The sequence below is a fragment of the Pristiophorus japonicus genome, chromosome 3 (assembly GCF_044704955.1).
Source record: "Pristiophorus japonicus isolate sPriJap1 chromosome 3, sPriJap1.hap1, whole genome shotgun sequence".
Lineage (NCBI taxonomy): Eukaryota > Metazoa > Chordata > Chondrichthyes > Pristiophoridae > Pristiophorus > Pristiophorus japonicus.
In genome coordinates, this window is record NC_091979.1 from 222,349,258 (window position 1) to 222,374,381 (window position 25,124).

The 25,124-nt window shown below is 50.6% G+C and overlaps 2 protein-coding genes across 3 annotated transcripts; both read right to left on the reverse strand.

The window, feature by feature from the left end:
- Nucleotides 1-762: 762 nt before the first annotated feature.
- LOC139255263 (eukaryotic translation initiation factor 3 subunit A-like) lies at nucleotides 763-3,181 on the reverse strand. The gene is made up of 3 exons (XM_070873894.1): nucleotides 3,142-3,181; nucleotides 1,110-1,621; nucleotides 763-1,032 (listed from the first exon to the last, which is right to left on the reverse strand). The coding sequence occupies exons 1-3, from the start codon at nucleotides 3,179-3,181 to the stop codon at nucleotides 763-765; spliced, it is 822 nt and encodes a 273-aa protein (XP_070729995.1).
- Nucleotides 3,175-24,890, reverse strand: kifbp (kinesin family binding protein). Of its 2 annotated transcripts, XM_070876308.1 has the most exons (7): nucleotides 24,491-24,890; nucleotides 20,738-20,836; nucleotides 13,038-13,117; nucleotides 11,470-11,653; nucleotides 8,417-8,510; nucleotides 5,054-5,166; nucleotides 3,175-4,146 (listed from the first exon to the last, which is right to left on the reverse strand). In XM_070876308.1, the coding sequence occupies exons 1-7, from the start codon at nucleotides 24,869-24,871 to the stop codon at nucleotides 3,268-3,270; spliced, it is 1,830 nt and encodes a 609-aa protein (XP_070732409.1). In that variant the 5' UTR covers nucleotides 24,872-24,890; the 3' UTR covers nucleotides 3,175-3,267. The 2 variants fall into 2 exon arrangements, with proteins under 2 accessions (XP_070732409.1, XP_070732410.1); XM_070876309.1 differs by lacking the exons at nucleotides 11,470-11,653; nucleotides 13,038-13,117.
- Between the last annotated feature and the right edge of the window lie 234 nt (nucleotides 24,891-25,124).

Genomic DNA, 25,124 nt, shown 5'->3' on the forward strand with positions numbered 1-25,124 from the left:
TTTCCCCTCCCTAACTAACCCAACAGCCCTTCCCCTTCCCTTTGACCTCCGCCTCCCTAGCTGACCATTTGGCCTTCCCTGCCCCCTGACCATTACCTGTCCTCTGACCTTCAGCCCTTTCCCCTCTATAGAGAACAAAGACTTTGCCAGAAACCTGAGTAAAACGTCATTGCCCTAATTTCTCTGCGCGCTGGACGATAACAAGAGGAGCCGGCTCCATTGGGTGGAGGCCAGGCCAGTATCGTTGGTGAATTGTGCAAACACCCAATTTTATCTTGTGTAAGTGGTGACACAGCCTTTGTTTGGAGGTGGGGGTAAAGGACCTGTTAAAACAGGATATTGCAGATTGTCACACTGACATTTTGTATTGCAAGATAAGCCGCAATTTCCACAGCTAAACTGTCTCACAGTATGACTGAGTGCTACCAACTAAACTAAAGTCCTCTTTGCTCATTTCCCTCCCTGCTGCTGTTGTACCATCCTCTCCTGAAGGTGCTAGGGTACAGGTCCACAAGCACCAGCTACCCTCTGATGTCTCACCTGGGTGGGCCTGGACAGCAACTTGTCAACCATGGGGGTCATCACACATTATCCCATACTCCTTATCTGACATCCAGAAGAGACCACGCGATTTGGGCCAGGCTCATGAGGAGGTCAACGCCGAGGACAGCTGTTCCCTCCCTCCACATTTGTAGCATTGCTTATCCTTAGTCCTCTTCAACCAACTCAAAATTGGAAAAAGCCCAGCCTGTCCAGGGGCTCTCAGTCAAAGCCAACCCTGTCCAGGGGCTCTCGGTCAAAGCCCACCCTGTCCATCGGCTCTCGGTCAAAGTCCAGCCTGTCCACGGGCTCTCGGTCAAAGCCCACCCTGTCCACGGGCTCTCGGTCAAAGCCCCCCCTGTCCACGGGCACTCGGTCAAAGTCCAGCCTGTCCACGGTCTCTCGGTCAAAGCCCAGCCCGTCCACGGGCTCTGGGTCAAAGCCCCCCCCTGTCCACGGGCTCTCGGCCAAAGCCCACCCTGTCCACGGGCTCTGGGTCAAAGCCCCCCCTGTCCACGGGCTCTGGGTCAAAGCCCCCCCCTGTCCACGGGCTCTCGGCCAAAGCCCACCCTGTCCACGGGCTCTGGGTCAAAGCCCAGCCTGTCCACGGGCTCTCGGTCAAAGCCCAGCCTGTCCACGGGCTCTCGGTCAAAGCCCAGCCTGTCCACGGGCTCTCGGTCAAAGCCCAGCCTGTCCACGGGCTCTCGGTCAAAGCCCAGCCTCTCCACGGGCTCTGGGTCAAAGCCCCCCCTGTCCACGGGCTCTCGGCCAAAGCCCATCCTGTCCACGGGCTCTCGGTCAAAGCCCACCCTGTCCACGGGCTCTCGGCCAAAGTCCAGCCTGTCCACGGGCTCTCGGTAAAAGCCCCCCCTGTCCACGGGCTCTCGGCCAAAGTCCAGCCTGTCCACGGGCTCTGGGTCAAAGCCCCCCCCTGTCCACGGGCTCTCGGCCAAAGCCCACCCTGTCCACGGGCTCTGGGTCAAAGCCCCCCCTGTCCACGGGCTCTCGGCCAAAGCCCACCCTGTCCACGGGCTCTCGGTCAAATCCCAGCCTATCCACGGGCTCTCGGCCAAAGTCCAGCCTGTCCACGGGCTCTCGGCCAAAGTCCAGCCTGTCCACGGGCTCTGGGTCAGTGCTTCTGACTCTCCCTCTGTGATTTGATGCCTATTCCCTTTTGCTTCCCCCCCCCCCCCCCCCCCCCCAGGTGTTAAAGGGGCACTATCAATACAAGCTGGTGTATTTTCTGGCAGTGAGTGGGTGCCCTGGGATGGGTGGGAATGGACAGAGGGCAGTAAGAGAGAAACTGGACTCTAAAATTTTCTGAGGCCCACGTGAGAGAAGGGGTGAGCAGCAAGTTGTAAGTGAGGAAGTGCGAAGGTGGCCAATCAACAGTGAGGGGGATTGTGACTCAATGCCTATAATTAAAGGGAGGGCAAGATTGGTGACTACTCTGGTGAGTCTGATTCACTCTCTCCTCCCTCCAGTGCTTCCACTAAAGTTGGCAAAAGACACAAGCCCACGTATTTTCTCCATTCCATCTGTCCGTCTGAACTCTGGTCAGGCTTTGCCTTGGCCAGTGGAACTTTGGCGCAGGTGCGGTGAAAACCCCTTTCAACCGTGAAAACGGGGTTACCACTACACTTACGGTGAAGTTAGTTAGTCCCAGAATACCCAGTCTCTGACCCGCTCTTGTTGCCACAGTATTTATGTGGCTGGTGCAGTTAAGTTTCTGGTCAATGGTGACTCCCAGGATGGTGATGGTAGGAGAATTGGCGTGTGGGTAAATGGGGTTGATCTATGAACAGGGGAGATGGCCTTGGGACTGATGTCTTCCTACTTATAAGAAATACTTTTAAACTGTGTTTAGTTTTGAACTGGGGCGGCAAGAATAACTTAATCTTCAAAGAATAATGGGAGCAGGTGTGAGTTGAGTGTTAATGTCATTTACACTATGTGGTGGTGGTGGTGTGGTGGGGGGGTACATAAACAACACGTTCGGTGGGTTTTCTAGAAATTCAGCCTTGGCGCAGTGGGTAGCACCCACGCCTGAGTTAGCAGGTCGTGGGTTCAAGTCCCACTCGAGACTTGAGCACATAATCAATGCCAACACGCCAGTGCCGTGCTGAGGGAGTGCTGCACTGTCGGAGGTGCAGTATTTCAGATGAGACGTTAAACGGAGGACGAAGGGTCATCAACCCGAAATGTTAACCCTGCTTCCTCTCCACAAATGCTGCCTGACCTGCTGAGATTTCCAGCATTTTCTGTTTTTATTTCAGAATCCGCAGTATTTTGCTTTTGTAAACCGAGGCCCCGTCTGCCCTCTTGGGTGGACGTAAAAGATCCCATGGCACTATTCAAAGAAGAGGAGGGGAGTTCTCCTCGGTGACCTGGCCAATATTTATCCCTCAACTGACATCACTAAAAAGATTATCTGGTCATCATCTCATTGCTGTTTGTGGGAGCTTACTGTGTTTAAATTAATTGCCTACATCACAACAGTGACTTGCAGTTCAAAAGTACTTCATTGGCTGTAAAGTGATTTGGGTCAATCCTGAGGTTGTGAAAGCCACTATATAAATACAAGTCTTTCTTTCTGTTCACATCTGGAGACAGAAAACACAAAGGCAGCTAAGCTGAGCATGTCAGGTATGTTTATTACACAGGGAAGTAATGCCACTGGGGTGGGATAATGAAGCAGGTCTCTAGTGCAGATTACAGTCATTGGCACTAGTTGATCACCAGTAATTTAGCCTTTAGTTTCTCCATTCTTGCCGGCAGTAGGGTGGCCATCTCAGCACAGAGCTCCAGCTCGGGTTCCATCGCCTTGGCAGCTTCGGGCTGGGTCTCGCAGTATTTCACCACAAAGCGGTAACAGTCCACCGACTGCTGCATGTTCTCCAGTTGCGTCTTCAGATCAGAAGTGATCATCTTGCTGTACAACCAACCGATGCGAAACTTGCCCACCAGGGCCGGCCGCACAACATCAGTTTCCAACTTCTCCGGAAACATCTTGTCCGAGTTCTTCAGGGAGTCCAGGAAGAGGTTGTAGTAGGCAATGGCTGATTGGGCAAGGTGATTGATTTTCTTGATGTTGTGGCTATCCAGCTCATCCAGCCGGTTGGCAATGGAGACCTTCAGCTCCATCATTTCATAATATGTGTCTGCTATCTCAAACTGAAGCTGCCTACAGACCAAGAGGTAATACTGCGGGTTTAACTCTGTGTACACCGTGTCCAGCATGTCTATGCGCCGTTTGTGCATCTTGCAACGTCTCTCTTGGTCCTCTTCAAAGAATGCCAGGGACTTGAATAATGCGCTGTGGTCCTGAACCACCTCAATGTGGTCTGTCACATGGTCGTCGAGCTGGAAAAATTCCTTGGCCTCTTGCACATAGTTCTGTCCGACCAAGAATACCTCACGGGCTTTCAGAAAGTCCTCAGGATAAGTGCAGCTCACTTTCTCCTCGACTGACTGGATCAGATCGAACGTATCGCTGGATCCAAACAACACTGCACTTTTCCTTCCCTGCTCCTTCTCCTCCTCCTCTTTTTTCAGTTGGATTTTCAGCTCTTCCTGCCGATCCCAATCCAGTTCACCAATATCATCCTGTAAAAAAGGACGACAGCTACAGCAAACAAATAAGATGCTCCCTTGGAGCTATTGCCACATAGTGTAAATGTCGTACACTTTCACCTTTACCATCTAACAAAGACAGAGGTATATGATAAAATCAGTGGCCAAATACACCAGTGGGTGGTCTACTAAACTCCACACACCAGGAACATCCCTCATCGCTGCTCCACTCCTGATGGCTATGGGATGAGCCCTGCGAGATGGTACGTGTTATTTGAAGGTGGGGGCGGGTTCAGCTCTACATTGGTTAGACAGCCAGCAGACACACAGAGCTTGAACTCTCAACCAGCTCAAACCCAGTCTTCAAACAGGGCCAGTGAGTTGTTACCTGGGAGGGTAACACTCAGTAGGTATGCTTCGGGGTTTAACCCCAGATGTTTGCTTGGTTAACTGGTCTTGGTCAGGATCTGCCAATGTGAGAACGGCCACTTGGGCGAGGGGCTGTACCTGAGTGCGACTGGGGTCTGTGGCACCACTTACCAGGAAGAGAGAGCACCTTTGAACAAAGGAACTGGCCTGATACAAAACACCTGATTAAGGACCACAGCCCCACCTACTGGAGCCAGTGTGCGGCAGCCCAGAGACATCAGGAGGTGGAGGGGCAATTTTGCTCGTCGGAGTGGCGGGACTTCTTCCCACACCTCCAGGTCCTCACCAGCCCTAACGCAGGGACCCGGTTGGCCTCACTGCCTGAATTTTCCCTCATTCTCCGCCACACTTTCGTGCAGAGTTAGAGAACTTCCCCTCTCTTACACACACCTTACGAACCCTATCGTTCATCTTATTGAAGTTCAAGGCACAGTCACTGGCTGAATCCCATGTGTTTCAGTACGGGGCCTAGCACAAAGATACAGATACCAAACAAACCCATTGCAGATACCTCAAGCAGCTTGCGCGCGTCTTGCAGCAGATTGAGGCAGTACTTTATCCAACACCGGGCTATTTCTGCCTTCTTCTGTTGGAGCTGGTCACGGCGTTCCCTCTCCTCTTCACCTGTGTTGGAGATAAATGTCTTGCTCAGTGTTTCACGTTAACCCCACTCAGCGAATGGAAATATGAGGCAAGGATTTGGGTTTGTTGATGGGAATGTAAGTTGTGAGGAGGATGCAAAGAGACTTCAAGGGGATATAGACAGTGAGTGGACAAGAACATGGCAAATGCAATATAATGTGGAGAAATGTGAAGTTATCCACTTTGGTAGGAAAAATAGAAAAGCAGAATATTTTTTTTAATTGTGAGAGATTGGGAAATGTAGGTGTTCAGAGGGACCTGGGTGTCCTTATACAAGAATCACAAAGTTAACATGCAGGTAGGTACAGCAAGCAATTAAGAAAGCAAATGATGTGTTGGCCTTTATTACAAAGAGGATATGAGTATAAGTGTCTTACTGCAATTATATAGGGCCCTGCTAAGACCGCACCTGGAGTATTGTGTACAGTTTTGGTCTCCTTACCTAAGGAAGCATATACTTGTCATTGAGGGAGTGCAACGAAGGTTCACTAGACTGATTCCTGGGATGGGAGTATTGTCCTATGAGGAGAGATTGAGCAGACTTGGCCTATATTCTCTAGAGTTTAGAAGAATGAGAGGTGATCTCATTGAAACATACAATATTCTTACAGGGCTTGACAGGGTAGATGCAGGGAGGATGTTTCCTCTGGCTGAGGAGTCTAGAACCAGGGATCACAGTCTCAGAATAATGGGTTGGTCAGTTAGGACTGAGATGAGGAGAAACTTCTTCATTTAGAGGGTGGTGAATCTTTGGAATTCTCTACCCCAGAGAGCTGTGGAGTTTCAATCTTAAGACAGAGATCAATAGATTTTTGGATATTAAGGGAATCAAGAGATACAGGGATAGTGCAGGAAAGTGGAATTGAGGTAGCCATGATCTTATTGAATGGCAGAGCAGGCTCGACGGGCCAAATGGCATAGTCCTGCTCCTAATTCTAATGTAATAATCTCTTGGAACTGAACGTTTTAGAACAATCTGAGATAAAGGAGAAGCAATCTCTGCGAGCAGCTCACATCATAAGAACATAAGAAATAGGAACAGGAGTAGGCCATACGGCCCCTCGAGCCTGCTCCGCCATTCAAAAGATCATGGCTGATCTGATCATGGACTCAGCTCCGCTTCCCCGCCCGCTCCCCATAACCCCTTATCGTTTAAGAAACTGTCTATTTCTGTCTTAAATTTATTCAGTGTCCCAGCTTCCACAGCTCTCTGAGGCAGTGAATTCCACAGATTTACAACCCTCAGAGAAGAAATTTCTCCTCATCTCAGTTTTAAATGGGCGGCCCCTTATTCTAAGATCGTGCCCTCTAGTTCTAGTCTTCCCCATCAATGAAAACATCCTCTATGAATCCACCTTGTCAAGCCCCCTCATAATCTTATACGTTTCGATAAGATCACCTTCTTCTGAATTTCAATGAGTAGAGGCCCAACCTACTCAACCTTTCCTCATAAGTCAACCCCCTCATCCCCAGAATCAACCCAGTGAACCTTCTCTGAACTGCCTCCAAAGCAAGTATATCATTTCGTAAATATGGAAACCAAAATTGCACACAGTATTCCAGGTGTGGCCTCACCAATACCTTATATAGCTGTAGTAAGACTTCCCTGCTTTTATACTCCATCCCCTTTGCAATAAAGGCCAAGATACCATTGGCCTTCCTGATCACTTATTGTACCTGCATACTATCCTTTTGTGTTTCATGCACAAGACCCCCAGGTCCCGCTGTACTGCGGCACTTTGCAATTGTTCTCCATTTAAATAATAACTTGCTCTTTGATTTTTTTTCTGTCAAAGTGCATGACCTCACACTTTCCAACATTATACTCCATCTGTCAAATTTTTGCCCACTTACTTAGCCTGTCTATGTCCTTTTGTTCCACACTGTTCCACATCACTGGACTTCGGCTTACTGCAAACACTTCAATTTTGCAGTGAAGTGGGAAACGGGAGACGCCCTGCTCTGGGACAGGGGACAGTTGTCCTGCAGAGTGTCTGCTTCACGAAGCTCCGATCGATGTTCTGATGAAATCTCCCATGCACTGGTGTGCCTGCTGTGCTTTTAGTTGGGATCAATGTTCACTGGTCTATGGGACTGATAGGGCTTCTTTCAGAAACAGCTGCCGAATCGCCGTGGGGCGAAAGAACAAATGGTCAAGACGCACTGCCCCACCTCAGCCCCTGTGGCTCTGTTCAAAGCTCTCTGGGAGCTCCCTGCTGACTCAGTGGCTGAATGGCCCATGTGGTGTGGTCCTGAGCCAGGAATGGCAAAAGATCCCGATCCATTTCCAATCAGGCCCAGTGAGCTGGTCTTACCCTAGGGCAAGGGTTCAGGGCCCAGTGAGCTGGTCTTACCCAAGGGCAAGGGTTCAGGGCCCAGTGAACGGGTCTTACCCAAGGGCAGGGGTTCATGGCCCAGTGAGCTGGTCTTACCTTAGGGCAGGAGTTCAGGGCCCAGTGAGCTGGTCTTACCTTAGGGCAAGGGTTCAGGGCCCAGTGAGCTGGTCTTACCCAAGGGCAGGGGTTCATGGCCCAGTGAGCTGGTCTTACCTTAGGGCAGGGGTTCAGGGCCCAGTGAACTGGTCTTACCTTAGGGCAGGGGTTCAGGGCCCAGTGAGCTGGTCTTACCCAAGGGCAGGGGTTCATGGCCCAGTGAGCTGGTCTTACCTTAGGGCAGGGGTTCAGGGCCCAGTGAACTGGTCTTACCCTAGGGCAGGGGTTGGGATACTACCACTGGTCTCAGTGCCCACTGAAAAAAGTGGATGATGGGGGAGTGGGGGTTGAGGGGAGTGGGAAAATCAGCCAGAGTATGCACTCCTGGTCATAAACCAGTGACTCCCCACCACCCGCATTAGAGACTGCATGTGTGCGGACGTTGCGGTAAGACAGTGTTGGCCATGGCTACAATGCCTTTCATAATTGAATAGCCTGTCAACACACAAAGAATGATGAGTTTTGAGCCTACAGAACCATCTCCAGCATGAGGCAGCACCTTGAAGGCGAGAACTCCCTGGTAAATCTGCTTCAGGGCCCAGATATCTCAGTCTAACACCCAGCCCTGTGTGTCACAGCTGGTTCATCAGTGTTCAGACGGGACATGATTCCATGATTCTACACTTAACATGGAACATGCTGCTAAAACACTTCAGCAGTTCAACCTTTAAAGACTCTGAATGTTTCTCATACACATTACTGCCGAGACACTGAAACCATCACTAGATAATCAAACTTACTTTCCTCTACGGGACATTCAGAGGACACGCCTCCTGCCTGGTTGAAGATCACGGTAGAAGCAGCAAGGCACAGCCGACCTTCCATATACCGCTGCTGCTCGAGAGAGAGAGAGAGAGAGAGAGAGAGAGAAACACAGTCAGCCTGCTGGGTACCACCGGAGCTCTATACAGTGCCCTGCAGCTCTCTCCTCATGTTGTACAGCCCTGCTCCCCACCCCCCCGGGCTCTGTTGTTCTCCTCGTTCTCCTCCTCCTCCTCCTCCCCCTCCTCCCTCCCTCCCTGCCCCCACCCACCGTGCTCTGCTCCCCACCCCCCCGGGGCTCTGCTCTTCTCCTCCCCCACCACCCACCCACCCTGCCGTGCTCTCCCCCATCTCAGCCCGGGCTCTGTACCCCCCCACCCCTCCCCAATCCCCGGGCTCTGCTTCTTCCTGCTCGCTAAGCTCGACAATTGCTGACCCTCTGGGGTCCTGACCAAATTAGCCTTTCTTCAAGTGTGAGCCAGGAGCACCAACATCCTGCCGATTCCTGTCCTGCCACTACTTCCAGCAGAGTGATGAGATTGCTATCAGGGTCTTTGCCCAGTCGGTCTGTCTAGCCCTGGGGAACTGAGGGCAATTGTAGCACCCTATCAGTTTCTGACTGAGATCACCAGCACAGACCAAGGGTTAAACTGGGGCCATCCTGCCAGCTGCTTTTAAACCAGCAATGAAAATGTTAACAGAGACCACCACCTCTACAGCCTCATTGTCAAATTCCCCAACCCGCTCCCCTCCTACCCTCCACTCACCAACAATGCTGCTAATTTGCTGAAACTGCGCTCTTGCCTCGATCACCTTGTTCCCACTGTCCACGGGGCAGCTTTCACCTTCACTCTCCGCAGTCTCAGGGACATGAAACACAGCAGGCACTGCCGGGCCTCACTCTCCTCACACATAGAAACATAGAAAATAGGTGCAGGAGTAGGCCATTCGGCCCTTCTAGCCTGCACCGCCATTCAATGAGTTCATGGCTGAACATGCAACTTCAGTACCCCCTTCCTGCTTTCTCGCCATACTCCTTGATCCCCCTAGTAGTAAGGACTTCATCTAACTCCCTTTTGAATATATTTAGTGAATTGGGCTCAACTACTTTCTGTGGTAGAGAATTCCACAGGTTCACCACTCTCTGGGTGAACAAGTTTCTCCTCATCTCGGTCCTAAATGGCTTACCCCTTATCCTTAGACTGTGACCCCTGGTTCTGGACTTCCCCAACATTGGGAACATTCTTCCTGCATCTAACCTGTCTAAACCCGTCAGAATTTTAAACGTTTCTATGAGGTCCCCTCTCATTCTTCTGAACTCCAGTGAATACAAGCCCAGTTGATCCAGTCTTTCTTGATAGGTCAGTCCCACCATCCCGGGAATCAGTCTGGTGAACCTTCGCTGCACTCCCTCAATAGCAAGAATGTCCTTCCTCAAGTTAGGAGACCAAAACTATACACAATACTCCAGGTGTGGCCTCACCAAGGCCCTGTACAACTGTAGCAACACCTCCCTGCCCCAGTACTCAAATCCCCTCGCTATGAAGGATAACATGCCATTTGCTTTCTTAACCGCCTGCTGTATCTGCATGCCAACATTCAATGACTGATGTACCATGACACCCAGGTCTCGTTGCACCTCCCCTTTTCCTAATCTGTCACCATTCAGATAATAGTCTGTCTCTCTGTTTTTACCACCAAAGTGGATAACCTCACATTTATCCACATTATACTTCATCTGCCATGCATTTGCCCACTCACCTAACCTATCCAAGTCACTCTGCAGCCTCATAGCATCCTCCTCGCAGCTCACACTGCCACCCAACTTTAGTGTCATCCGCAAATTTGGAGATACTACATTTAATCCCCTCGTCTAAATCATTAATGTACAATGTAAACAGCTGGGGCCCCAGCACAGAACCTTGCGGTACCCCACTAGTCACTGCCTGCCATTCTGAAAAGTACCCATTTACTCCTACTCTTTGCTTCCTGTCTGACAACCAGTTCTCAATCCATGTCAGCACACTACCCACAATCCCATGTGCTTTAACTTTGCACATTAATCTCTTGTGTGGGACCTTGTCGAAAGCCTTCTGAAAGTCCAAATATACCAGATCAACTGGTTCTCTCTTGTCCACTCTACTGGAAACATCCTCAAAAAATTCCAGAAGATTTGTCAAGCATGATTTCCCTTTCACAAATCCATGCTGACTTGGACCCAAACCCAACCCACCATTCCAAGGTCACCCTAGGGGTAAGGACAACGCCAGGCTCCTTGTTCCCAACACCAACCGCCTCCTTAAACACCTCCCCACCGAGTTCATCCTCCCCTTCGATACTGAGCGACGAGATCACCCATTTCAGCACCAAGATCCAGACCAGCCGAGCAGCTGTGTTCTGCAGCCCTTGCACTGCCTGTCACACTACTTCCTTGCATCGCCTCCCCATCATCTCTCTATCCCATCGTCCTCGCAATCCCCGTCTCTCCCATCCCATCTCCCTCGCACCCCCTCCATCTCCCTCGCACCCCCCCCGGCCCCATCTCCCTCGCACCGCCTCCCCACTCCCCCGTTCCTCCCGCCCCATCTTCCTCGCACCGCCCCATCTGCCTCGCACCACCCACCCCCCGTTCCATCTCACTCGCAACCCCCCTTCCCCAGCACCCCCACCCCATCTCCCTCGCACCCCTGCCCTCCCCACCCCCACTCACATCCCCATTTCATCGCCCTGACCCCAAGTCTTCCGTCCCCAAGTCTCCCCCAACCCCGCTCCCAATCTCCCCACCCCCCTTATCTACTGAAGAGGCCTGCGATGCTGTGTCAGGAATCCTCTCTCAGAAACCAAGAGAGATTATTTTCCACAAGGGATTAAATTCCATGAGGAGTGCCGGCTGGGAGCTCAGAGCTCAACACAGCCATTAAATCGCCACATAAAACCCGCACGTAGCCTGGATCTGCCCCGTGATCCTGGCACCAGACATTACAACACTAGCAAGGGCTGCTGCCCGCAGACAGAGCACAGGCAGGCTTACCTTGGTGATGTAATACTGTGACAAGGTGGCAGCATTGATGGCCCACTCCACGGGGTTATAATGGGTAAACTGCAGCTGGCGTTGCAGGGTAGTGTGGCAGTACCAAGCAGCCTTCTCATTCATATCCAGGTGTTTGTAGACTTGTGCCAGGTAATACAAGGTGTGAGTATAAACCTTCTCAAACCTGGCCAAAGCAAACAACACACAGTGTCATCAAAGAAAGGGCGAGGATGTGAGCGGTCAGTTACAGGCAGGGCGGTGAGCGGTCAGTTACAGGCGGGGCGGTGAGCGGTCAGTTACAGGCGGGGCGGTGAGCGGTCAGTTACAGGCGGGGCGGTGAGCGGTCAGTTACAGGCGGGGCGGTATCTTTACCAGCTAAAGCAAATGAGCGTGTCGAACAATGTTGAAGTTAAGCTTAAAAGTTCCTCGGCCCCTCGGAGGAGACAAGTCCCTGTTGCGTAATTTTGCAGGAAGAGTTTTTGTGCCACGGATCATTTGTTCACTGGAAAGTTCCCCAAATCTCTGTGTTTACCCTATCAAATCATTTAATCAGCTTAAACACCTCGATCAGATCTCCCCTTAATCTTCTATACTTGACGAAATACATTCTAAGTCTCTGAAACCTCTCATAATTTAACCCCTTTATCCCTGGTACCATTCTGGTGAATCTGCGCTGCACCCGCTCCGTGGCCAATATATCCTTCCTGAGGTGTGGTGCCCAGAACAAAGCGCAGATTCCAGATGCAATCCAACCAGAGCTCTAGACAACTGTAGCATAACTTTACTCCACTTTGTATCCCAGCCCCCTTGTGATGATAAATTCCATTAGCCTTTATCATTATTTTTCGTACCTGACCACAAGCTTTGTGATCCCTAAATCTCTCTGCTCCATAACAGTTCACAGCTTCTTACCATTTAGAAAATACTCAGCCATATTTCTTAGCTCCAAAGTGATGAGCTCACACTTCCCCACATTGAATACCATCTGCCAGTTTTGCCCACTCACTCACTCCTTTGCAACTTTCTGCTCCCATCTACACTGTGGTATCTAACTTAGTGTGGTCAGCAAACTTAGAAATATGGCTCTTTATTGCTTCATCCAAGTCATTGATATAGTAAAAAGCTGAGGCCCCAGTACAGATCCCTGGGAGACATCACTAGTCATATCCTGCCAAATGGAGTACGTACTCATTATGCCTATACTTTGTCTCCTCCCTCCGAACTTATTCACTACCCAGGACAATAGGTTGCCTTCAATTCCATGCTCTTTCATCTTTTGATAAGTCTCTTGTGTGGAATCTTATTGAATGCCTTCTGGATGTCCATATAAATAACATCCATAGACAGTCTCTTATCTACCAAAAAATAAACTAGGTCCGTTAGACAAAAGGTAAAAGATAAACTAATAAGTGGCTGAACTTCAGGCTCATTCACTCTGTCGTGAGTTGGCACACCACGTTTCTATATAATCTGAGTGCTAGCACTCAGAACCCTCGTGACTGTCTCAAAGGTTAACAGACAAACACGATGTCCAATCTCTGACAAACACATGTTTAGAACCGCCCTACCGTTTATGTCTCTCCTGCTCACTCAGCCTCTCTTCTTCTGCCAGGAAGTGCTCATGGGTATCCAACGGTGGAGTCCCGATCTAAACAATAAACACACTGGCTTTACGCACCTGCGGAATTTTGTTTACACATCTCTCCCCTCTGCAATTACTGCCGAGTGTTTCTTTTTTCACCCAACCACGCCCCCTCTCCTGAAGGCACCAACTCTTGGGCTATAGTTTCACAGCAGCTGCCGGGCACCTCACCCAGGAATGGTAGCATAGTGGCTATGCTATTGGACTAATAATCCAGAGGCCTGGACTAATGGTCCGGGAACACGGCACGGCAGCTGGGGAATTTAAATTCAGTTAATTAAATAAATCTGGAATAAAAAGCTAGTGTCAGTAATGGTGACCATGGAACTACTGGATTGTTGTAAAAACTCATCTGGTTCACTAATGTCCTGTAGAGAAGGAAATCTGCCATCCTTACTTGTCTGGCCTATATGTGACTCCATACTCACAGCAATGTGGTTGACTCTTAACTACCCTCTGAAATAGCCTAGCAGGCCACTCAGTTATACTGAACCATTATGAGAAACAATAATTAGAATAAAACCAGACAGACCACCTAGCATCGACCTTGGCTTTGGACACGAAAATGGCCTAGTCGACCCTGCAAAGTCCTCCTCACTACCATCTGGGGATTTGCACCAAAATTGGGAGAGCTATCCCACAGACGAGTCAAGCAACAGCCTGACATAGTCATACTCACAGAATCATACTTGTCAGCCAATGTCCCAGACTCTTCCATCACCATCCTGTCCTTGTCTCCTGTCCCACCGGCAAGATAGACCCACCAGGGGTGGCAGCACAGTGGTATACAGTCGGGAGGCAGTGGCCCTGGAAGTTCTCAATATTGACCCCATGAAGTCTCATGGCTTCGGGTCAAGCATGGGCAAGGAGACCTGCTGATTACCACCTACCGCCCTCCCTCAGCTGATGAATCAGTACTCCTCCATATTGAACACCACTTGGAAGAAGCACAGTGTACCAAGGGCACAGAATGTATTATGGGTGAGGGATTTCAATGTCCATCACCATAGATAGTCCCTTGAAATCGAGGAAGACTTGCTTCCACTCTAAAACTGAGTTCACAGGTGACTGTACAGTCCAACATGTAAATTACAGTCTCTGTCACAGGTGGGACAGACAGTGGTTGAAGGAAAGGGTGAGTGGGGAGTCTGGTTTGCCGTACTCTCTTTCCACCATCTGCGTTTGGTTTCTGCATGCTCTCGGCGACGAGACCCGAGGTGCTCAGCGCCCTCCCGGATGCTCTCCATCACCAAGAGTGATTCGGCAGCACCACTACTGACCAAGCTGGCCAAGTCCTGAAGGACATAGCTGTCAGACTGGGCTTGCGGCTCATGATAAGAAAACCATTATGAGGGGAAAAACTTACTTGACCTCATCCTCACCAATCTACCTGTCGCAGAGTCATTGTGGAGATGAAGTCCGGTCTTCACACTGAGGACACCCTCCATCGTGTTGTGTGGCATTACCACCGTGCTAAATGGGATAGATTCAGAACAGATCTAACAGCTCAAAACTGGGCATCCATGAGGCGCTGTGGGCCTTCAGCAGCAGTAGAATTGTATTCCACCACAATCTGCAACCTCTTGGCCCGGCATATCGCTCACTCTACCATTACACCAAGGGACCAATAGAGCACGCCAGGAGCAGCTTCAGGCGTACCTAAAAATGAGGTGCCAACCTGGGAAACTGCAACACAGGACTACATGCATACTAAAAGTAGAAGCAGCATGCTATAGACAGAGCTAAGCGATCCCACAATCAAAGGATCGGAACAAAGCTCTGCAGTCCTGCCACATCATGTGTTAAATGGTGGTGGACCATTAAACAATAGGAGGAGGAGGTTCCATGAATATCACCATCCTCAATGATGGCGGAGCCCAGCACGTGAGTTCAAAAGACAAGGCTGATGCGTTTGCAACCGTCTTTTGCCAGAAGTGCAGTGTGAATTATCCATATCGGCCTCCTCCTGAGGTACCCACCATCACAGAAGCCAGTCTTCAGCCAATTCAATTCACTCCACGTGATATCAAGAAACAGCCAAGCAGACTGGTTACAGCAAAGGCTATGGGCCCCGACAACAACCCGGCTGTCGTACTGAAGACTTGTGCTCCAGAACTAGCCGCGCCTCTAGCCAAGCTGTTCCACTACAGCTACAATACTGGCATCTACCAGACAATGTGGAAAACTGCCCAGGTATGTCCTGTCCGCAAAAGCAGGACAAATCCAATCCAGTCAATTACTACCCCATTAGTCTACTCTCTGTCATCAAAGTAATGGAAGGTGTTGTCGATTGTGCTATCAAGCGGCACCTACTCACCAAAAACCTGCTCACTGATGCTCAGTTTGGGTTCCGCTCAGACCACTTGGCTCGAGACTTCATACAGCCTTGGTCCAAAAATGGACAAAAAAGCTGAATTCTAGAAGTGAGGCGAGTGAGACTGCCCTCGATATCGAGGCAGCATTTCACCAAGTGTGGCATCAAGAAGTCATTGGGAAGCAGGGGGAAAACTCTCCACTGGCTGGAGTCATACCCAGCACAAAGGCAGATGGTATTGGTTGTTGGAGGCCAACCATCCCAGGGTCAGGACAGCACTGCACGAGTTCCTCAGAGCAGCGTCCGAGGTCCACCCATCTTCAACTGCCCTTCCCTCCATCATAAGGTCAGAAGTGGGGATGTTCGCTGATGACTGCACAGTGTTCAGTGCCATTCGCAAATCCTCAGATAATGAAGCAGTCCGTGCCCACATGCAGCAAGATCTGGATAACATGCAGGCTTGGGCTGATAAGTGTCAAGTAACACTCGCACCACTCAAGTGCCAGGCAATGACTATCTCCAACAAGCAAGAGTCTAACCACATTCAACAGCATTACCGTCGTCGAATCCCTCACCATAAACATTCTGGGGGTCACCATTGAACAGAATCTTAACTGGACCAACCACAAATACTGTGGCAACAAGAGCAGGTCAGAGGTTGGGTATTCTGTGGTGAGTGTCTCACCTCCTGACTCCTCAAAGCCTTTCCACGTCGACAAGGCACAAGTCAGGAGTGTAATGGAATACTCTCCACTTGCCTGGATGAGTGCAGCACCAATATTCAAGAAGCTCGACACCGTCCAGGACAAAGCAGCCCATTTGATTGGCACCCCACCCACCACCTTAAACATTCACTCCCTTCACCACCAGCGCATCGTGGCTGCAGTGTGTACCATCTACAAGATGCACTGCAGCTACTTGCCCAGGCTTCTTCGGCAGCACATCCCAAACCCGCAACCTCTACCACCTAGAAGGACAAGGGCAGCAGGCACATGGGAGCACCATCACCTGCAAGTTCCCCTCCAAGTTACACACCATCCTGACTTGGAAATATATCGCCATTTCTTCATTGTCGCTGGGTCAAAATCCTGGAATTCCCTCCCTAACAGCACTGAGGGAGATCCTTCACCACAAGGATTACAGTGGTTCAAGAAAGCGGCTCACCACCACCTTCTCAAGGTCAATAAATGCTGGCCTTGCCAGCGACACCCACATCCCAGGAACAAAAATAGAAAAAAAGGAACATAGGTACAGGAGTAGGTCATTGAGCCCCTTGAGCCTGTTCCACCATTCAATAAGATCATGGCTGATCTGTAACCTAACTCCATATACCCTCTTTTGGCCCATATCCCTTAATACTTTTGGTAAAAAAAAAAGCTATCAATCTCTGATTTAAAATCGACAATTGATCTAGCATCAATTTCACTCCTGAAAGGTCTGGCTCTAATTATTTTTTTAAAACGATACCTTCTAGTCCTAGAATCTCCAACCAGCAGAAATAGATTCTACCCTATCTGTTCCTCTACTATCTTGAAAACTTTGATCAGATCACCCCTTAACCTTCGAAATTCTGGGGAATACAATCCTAATTTGTGCAATCTCTCCTCAAAACTTATCGCTTAAAGTCCAGGTATCATTCTGGTAAACCTATGCTGCACTCCCGCCAATATATCCTTCCTAGGGTGTGGTGCCCTGAACTGCTCTCAGTATTCCAGGTGTGGTCTTGCCAGGATTTTGTGTAGCTGCAGCATAACTTCTACCCCCTTGTATTCTAGTTCTCTAGAATAACAACGTGGACCATTTCCCGTACCTCGGGAGCCTTTTATCAACAAAGGCAGACATTGATGAGGAGATTCAACATCGCCTCCAGTGCGCCAGTGCAGTCTTCAGCCGCCTGAGGAAAAGTGTGTTCGAAGACCAGGCCCTCAAATCTATCACCAAGCTCATGGTCTACAGGGCTGTAGTAATACTTGCTCTCCTGTATGGACCAGAGGCATGGATGATGTACAGAAGACATCTAAAGTCGCTAGAGACATATCACCAATGATGTCTCCGCAAGATCCTGCAAATCCCCTGGGAGGACAGGCGCAGCAACATTAGTATCCTCGACCCGGCTAACATCCCAGCAGTGAAGCACTGACCACACTCGGTGGGCAGGCCACATGGTTCGCATGCCAGATACGAGACTCGCTAAGCAAATGCTTTATGTGGAGCTCCTTCACGGCAAACGAGCCAAAGGTGGGCAGCGGAAACGTTTCAAGGACACCCTCAAAGCCTCCCTGGTAAACTGCAACATCATCACTGACACCTGGGAGTCCCTGGTTGAAGACCGCCCTAGGTGGAGAAAGTGCATCCGGGAGGGCGTTGAGCTCTTCGAATCTCAACGCCGAGAGCGTGAAGAGGTCAAGCGCAGGCAGCGGAAGGAACATGCAGCAAACCAGTCCCACCCACACCTTGCCTTGGCGAATGTCTGTTCCACCTGTGACAGCCTCTGTGGCTCTCGTATTGGACTGTTCAGACACTCTTTCTCGATTCCGAGGGACTGCCCATGATGATGAGTCCTCTAGATATAAAGGCCAGCATCCCATTCGCCTTTTTGATTATTTTGTGTTTATGACATTTTAATGATCTATGTACCTGGACCCCCAAGTCTCTTTGGACCTCCACTGCTTTTAGCTTTTCACCATTTAGAAAGTACCCTGTTCTATCCCCTTTAGGTCCAAAGTGGATGACCTCACATTTGCTTACATTGAAGCCCATTTGCTGCAGTTTTGCCCATTCACTTAATCTGTTGATGTCCCTTTGTAATTTTATGCTTCCACTGCCTACAATGCTGCCTATCTTTGTGTCATCGGTAAATTTGGATATATCACTTTTTAATGCCATCATCTAAGTGGTTAATAAATACAGTAAGTAATTGAGGCCCCAACACAGATCCCTGCAGGACACCACGAGTCACCCCCTGCCAATTTGAGCACCTATTATTATCCTTACTGCCTGCCTCCTGCTGCTCAGTCAATTTCCTAAACAGGTCAATAATTTGACCTCAATTTCGTGGGCTGCTTCAAGTGTTGGTCTAGGCAGTGGCTGGCTATTCAACTATAGATGGCATCACTACCACGCTCCATCTTGTCCCCACAAGTGCACACCAGGAGTCACTGGATAGTTGACCCTGGCTGATTTGCCTCAATCTCAGCAGACCCTTGCTGATGTTGCTGGTGTCCAATCACTTTTATTGTAACATTCAAATTACTTCAATAAACATTGAGTGAAGTCTGGTGAAGAATCCAGCCCAAGGTGAGTGCCAATACAGAATGCGCTTACAGGATGTACTGTTTTCAACAGTTGGGACTGTGGATCGATGTGAGCAGGATCTATCTCACCTTGGAAGGGCCATGTTTTAGTGTGCCTTGTACACAGAGGTGTTCTAGATGTGTGTCAACGTGCTGTCGGGGCTTTTAGTCAGCACAATAACTGTTTATCATGGGGCAATGCATTCCCCAGCATGCTCTCCACCCCTACTGTACAATATACACACAGTAGTCACTGGTTGTACTACTATTAAGGATAGTATTGGGTTAAAAGAGGCTTATAATGTTGCAAAGAATAGTAGTATGCTTGAGGATTGTGAGAGCTTTAGAAACCAGCAAAGGGAGAAAATAGATGAGAGTAAACTAGCAAGAAATATAAAAACAGATTGTAAGAGATTCTACAAGTATGTAAAAAAAAAAAAGAGTAGCAAAAGGATTGGTTAACAGACAGAAAACAGAGCAGGGATAAACGGGTCATTTTCCGGTTGGCAGGCTGTAGTGGAGTGCTGCAAGGATCGGTGCTTGGACCTCAGCTATTTACAATTTATATCAATGACTTAGATGAAGGAACCAAGTTTAATGTATCCAAGTTTGCTGATGATACAAAGCTAGGTGGGAAAGTAAGCTGTAAGGAGGAGACAGTGGGCTGGACTTCCAATATGAAATGAGGCAGCATGGTCTCGTGTGTCCGGTCGGGAGCTTCGGGCCGGGTTTTACGACAGCGCTTAGCAACACCGCTGGGAAGAGCTGTGCCGGGTGTGCAACGCTGCTCGTTGCAACATCATCCGAGTTTTGACTCGAACCCAAGCTGTACGCCTGTAATCGCGCCTCACAATGATCGCCTAGGAAACCAGAGCAGTCCAGTGGCGGTGAGGAAGGTAACATGCTGTAAAAGTAAGTCCGAGTGTTTGTTCTTTTAATTTTTTTTTAGCGATTTGTGTTATGGTGGCGTGGGCAATGTTTTTGTGTTGTTTTTTTAAGATTTCTACGGCCCCCCCCACCCCACCCCACCCCCAATGCCTCTCTCGGAGCATACACGACCCGGCAATTTAGTTCACAAGGTTCTCAATTTGCACCTCGAAAATTGTGCAACGCCTCCCTTCGCGCTGTGCACCCTGGCGCAGGGCCCAGATGGCGAAAATTCCTTACTAAAGCGCAACCTATTCCCGGCTGGTAACTTTCCCGCCCCACCTCCAGGTTGAACAGGTTAAGTGAGTGGGCAATAAGGTGGCAGATGGAGTTGTGAGGTTATTCACTTTGGTAGGATGAATAAATATTTTTTAAATGGTGTTCAGCGAGATTTAGGTGTCCTTGTACTGGAAACACAGAAAGTTAGTACGCAGGTACAGCAAGCAATTAAGAAGGCAAATGGGCATGTTGGAGTACAAGAGTAAGGAAGTCTTACTACAATTGTACAGGGCTTTGATGAGACCACACCTGGAGTACTATGCACAGTTTTGGTCTCCTTATCTGAGAAAGGACATGCTTTAGAGGCGGTGCAACGAAGGTTCATTAGGGTTGTCCTATGAGGAGAGATTGAGTAGATTTTCCGACAATTTGGAGTTTAGATGAATGAAAGTTGATCTCATTGAAACATATCAGATTCTGAGGGGGATTGACAGGGTAGATGCTGAGAAATTGTTTCCCCTGGTTGGAGAGTCTAGAACTAAGGGGCAATGTCTAAGGATAAAGGGTCGACCATTTAAGACCGAGATGTGAAGGAATTTCTTCTCTCAGAGGGTTGTGAATCTCTGGAATTCTCTACCCCAAAGAGCTGTGGATGCTGAGTCATTGAGTATATTTAAGACTGAGATAGACAGATTTTTGGAATCGAGGGATATGGGGATCGGGCGGGAAAGTGGAGTTGAGGTCGAAGATCAGCCATGATCTTATTGAATGGTGGAGCAGGCTCGAGGGACCATATGGACAACTCCTGCTCCTAATTCTTATGTTCTAATGTTATCCCCATGCTCTTGCTGTTCGATGAAAACTCTACTTTACCTCCTTGGTGTACTGGTTGTAAAGTGATTCAGCATCTTCCAGATAAGTCTGTGCTTTTTCCATTTCTTCCAGTCCTGCCCATAGGATTCCCAGCTGGTTCTGAAATCAACAAAGCATTCCACACGCTACTTACTTCTGTAAATTGATTAGTGAAATTTGAATTTTAATTTAATGGCAGTGGTTGAGTGTTAGTTGGGTGGGTGGGTGGGTGGGGGGGGGTTATGCCAGCTGACATTGTAAATGGTTCCTTCTCCTCCTTTCAATTCTGTCAGCATCCCTCTCCTCAAAAAACTCACCCTTGATTCCTCCGTCCTTGCAAACTACTGCCCCAGCTCCAACATCCCTTTACTCTCCAAAGCTCGTGAACCTGTTATCATAGAATCATAGAAGTTTACGGCACGGAAGGAGGCCATTTCGGCCCATCCTGTCCACACTGGCCAACAAGAGGCTATCCAGCCTAATCCTATTTTCCAACTCTAGGTCCATAACTCTGCAGGTTATGACACTTTAAGTGCACATCCAAGTACTTTTTAAATGTGGTGAGAGTTTCTGCCTCTACCACCCTTCCAGGCAGTGAGTTCCAGACCCCCACAACTCTCTGCATGAAGAAATTTCCCCTCAAAACCTTCTACCAATTACTTTAAATTTATGTCTCCTGGTTGTTGATCCCTCTGCTAAGGGAAATAGGCCCTTTCTATCCACTATATCTAGGCCCCTCATAATTTTATACACCTCAATGATGTCTCCCCTCAGTCTCCTCTGTTCCAATGAAAACAAATCCAATCTGTCCTCATAGCTTAGATTCTCCACTCCTCGTAAATCTCCTCTGTACCCTCTCCAGTGCAATCACGTCCTTCCTGTAATGCAGTGACCAGAACTGCACGCAGTACTCCAGCTGTGGCCTAACCAGTGTTTTATACAGTTCAAGCATAACCTCCCTGCTCTTACATTCTATGCCTTGGCTAATAAAAGGCAAGCATTCCGTATGCCTTCTTAACCATCTTATCCACCCTAGCCTGCTACCTTCAGGGATCTGTGGACAAGCAAACCCAGATCCCCTTTGTTCCTCTACACTTCTCAGTGTCCTACCATTTAATGTGTATTCCTTTTCCTTGTTAACCCTCCCCAAATGCATTACCACACTTCTCCAGATTAAATTCCATTTGCCACTGTTCTGCCCACCTGACCAGTACATTGATATCTTTCTGCTGTCTGCAGCTTTCTTCTTCATTACCAACCACACAGTCGATTTTTCTATCACCTGCAAACTTCTCAATCATACCCCCTATATTCAAGTCTAGAATATTGATGTATACCACAGAAAGCAAGGGACCAAGTACTGAACCCTGCGGAACCCCACAGGAAACATCCTTCCAGTCGCAAAAACACCCATCAATCATTACCCTTCGCTTCCTACCTCAGCCAGTTTTGGATCCAACTTACCACTTTGCCCTGGATCCCATGGGCTTTTACTTTCATGACCAGTCTGCCATGTGGGACCTTATCAAAAACTTTGCAAAAATTCATATACATTACATCATACACACTGCCTTCATCGACCCTCCTGGTTACCTCCTCGAAAAATTCAATCAAGTTATTCAGACACGACCTTCCCTTAACAAATCCGTGCTGACTGTCCCTGATTAATCCGTGTTTTCTAATCCATGTTTTGGAGGGAGCAGCGCGCGGTGGCCCAGCCTGGAAATCAGCGTGGTCCCGGCCTGCAAGACCATCGGCAGGCCGGGGCCACTGCAGGGAGCAGCAGATGCTGTTGCAGGAGAGCGACGGCTGCGAAGTCAGGTCGCTGATTGCAGTGCGGGCAGGCACAGCAGGAGGGGGCGAAGGAGCGGCAAGAGTTTGTAGAGGGAAGTGACCGGGGCCCAGGAGAGGCGTGAATCTGGGGCCCAGAAGAGGTGAGGGCCCAGGGGCAGCACGGGCCAGCCCACACTGCGATATGTGTGCACGTTTGGTCTGTGCAGCAGAGCTGGTCTCCAGTTAGTCTTGGGTAATCCTTGCCACTGAACCAAGACCTAGCTCTGTCAAGCCCGTGTGGTGGCTGGTGTGCAACGGCCACCACACGTTTAAAAAAAAAATCCAAGTACCGGCATCTTCCACCCTTCATGATGTTCGGGATCTGGAATATTAGGTTCTTCATTGAAACTCAAGCCTTTTTGACATGGAAGCAAGTCATCCTCACTTCGAGGGACTGCCTGTGATGATGATGATGTTTCCTAAATGTAGATTTATCCTGTCCTTCAGGATTTTTCCATTAACTTCCCACTTCTGAGGTTAGGCTGACTGGCCTGTAATTACTCAGTCTATCGCTTTCTCCCTTCTTAAACAAAGGTACCACATTAGCAGTCCTCCCAAATCCGTGCCCATCTTTCCTGCAACTCCATGTATGAATCACTCCCATCAGGTTTCCGCCCATGCCACAACACTGAAACGGCGCTTAACCAAGTCACAAATGACATCCTATGTGACTGTGACCATGATAAACAATCCCTCCTCATCCTTCTTGTCTGTAGCCTTTGACTGCCTATCCGGTGTCAGGGGGTGGGATTGTTGCTTGGGGGCGTGGTGTCGGTGGTGGGAAAGGGGGGTGTCGTTGTCTGGTAGGGCGATGCCAACAGGGTAGGGACATTGCCTGGAGGAAGTTGGTGCCAGGCAGGGTGGGGACATTGCCCAGGGGGAGGCGAAGTTGGGGGAGTTGGTGCCAGGCGAAGTGGGGACATTACCCGGGGGGGCAGGGTAAGGTGGAGTTGGTGCCAGGCGAGGTGGGGACGTTGACCGGGGAGGGGGAAGGAGAAGGTGCCAGGGTGCGGGGTCGGTGTCCGGGGGATGGCGGTCCGTGCTGAGAGTGGGTGCCGGCGATGTGGGTGTTGAGTCGGTGCCCGGGGGTCTGTGCTGGGGTTCGGTGCCGGGGGAGTGGGGGCCGGCGATGTGGGTGTTGGTCGGTGCCCGTGAGACGGCAGTCGGTGCTGGGGGTCGGTGCCCGTGAGACGGCAGCCGGTGCTGGGGGTCAGTGCCGAGGGATGGTGGTCGGTGTCGGTGGTCGGTGCCCGTGAGATGGCAGTCGGTGCTGGGGGTCGGTTCCCGTGAGACAGCAGTCGGTGCTGGGGGTCGGTGCCCGTGAGATAGCGGTCGGTGCCGAGGGATGGCGGTCGGTGTCGGGGGTCGGTGCCCGTGAGACGGCAGCCGGTGCTGGGGGTCGGTGCCGAGGGATGGTGGTCGGTGTCGGGGGTCGGTGCCCGTGAGATGGCAGTCGGTGCTGGGGGTCGGTGCCCGTGAGACAGCAGTCGGTGTCGGGGGTCGGTGCCCGTGAGACAGCAGTCGGTGCTGGGGGTCGGTGCCCGTGAGACAGCAGTCGGTGCTGGGGGTCGGTGCCCGGGGGTCGGTGCCAGTGAGACGGCAGTCGGTGCTGGGGGTCGGTGCCCGTGAGACAGCAGTCGGTGCTGGGGATCGGTGCCCGTGAGACAGCGGTCGGTGCCGAGGGATGGCGGTCGGTGTCGGGGGTCAGTGCCCGTGAGATGGCAGTCGGTGCTGGGGGTCGGTGCCCGTGAGACGGCAGTCGGTGCTGGGGGTCGGTGCCGAGGGATGGCGGTCGGTGTCGGGGGTAGGTGCCCGTGAGATGGCAGTCGGTGCTGGGGGTCGGTGCCCGTGAGACGGCAGTCGGTGCTGGGGGTCGGTGCCGAGGGATGGCGGTCGGTGCCGGGGGCCGGATCAGTGAAGCCGGTTGCCTGGGACCCTTACCTCTGCCTGGATGAAGATAGACACGGCTGCGGGACTGAGTTTGAAGGGCTCCAGGACCCGCACGCATTTCGCCAGGTGCTCCTCCCCGGCCGACAGCTCCTCTGTCTCCGTGTGGTTGAGCCCGAGCTGCAGTTCCACAACCGCCAGCTTCTGCAGCCAGTGCCCGTCCTGCGAGAGCCTCTGCTCGGCCCGCTCATCCTCCGAGTCCCCGGCCTGGGCCCACTGGCCCACCTCGGCCTTCAGCTCCTTCAGGAGCTCCCGGGCCGCGTACTTGGAGCGGTAGGGCTCAGATTCTGGGTCGTGCTTGGACTCCACCTCCGACAGGTTTAGGGCCCGCGAGTATTTCAGCCCCAGTCCCAGCCCTTCTCCCTGCGTCGCCATCTTCACCGCACTGAAGGGCCCAGCGCCACCCGGTGGCGGGGAGGAAGCAGTGCAGGCCCCGAGAGAGCGCCACCCGGCGGCGGGGAGGAAGCAGGACAGGCCCCGGGGCAGCCCTGTCCATGAGACAGACCCACCTCCTGTTACTTCCACCCGATTCCCACTAAACTGCTGGCCACCCAACTTCCCTTCCTGACCTTCATGTTAGCTGATATTATTAATGGTTCCCTCTCCACCCACCACCGATCTACCCCAT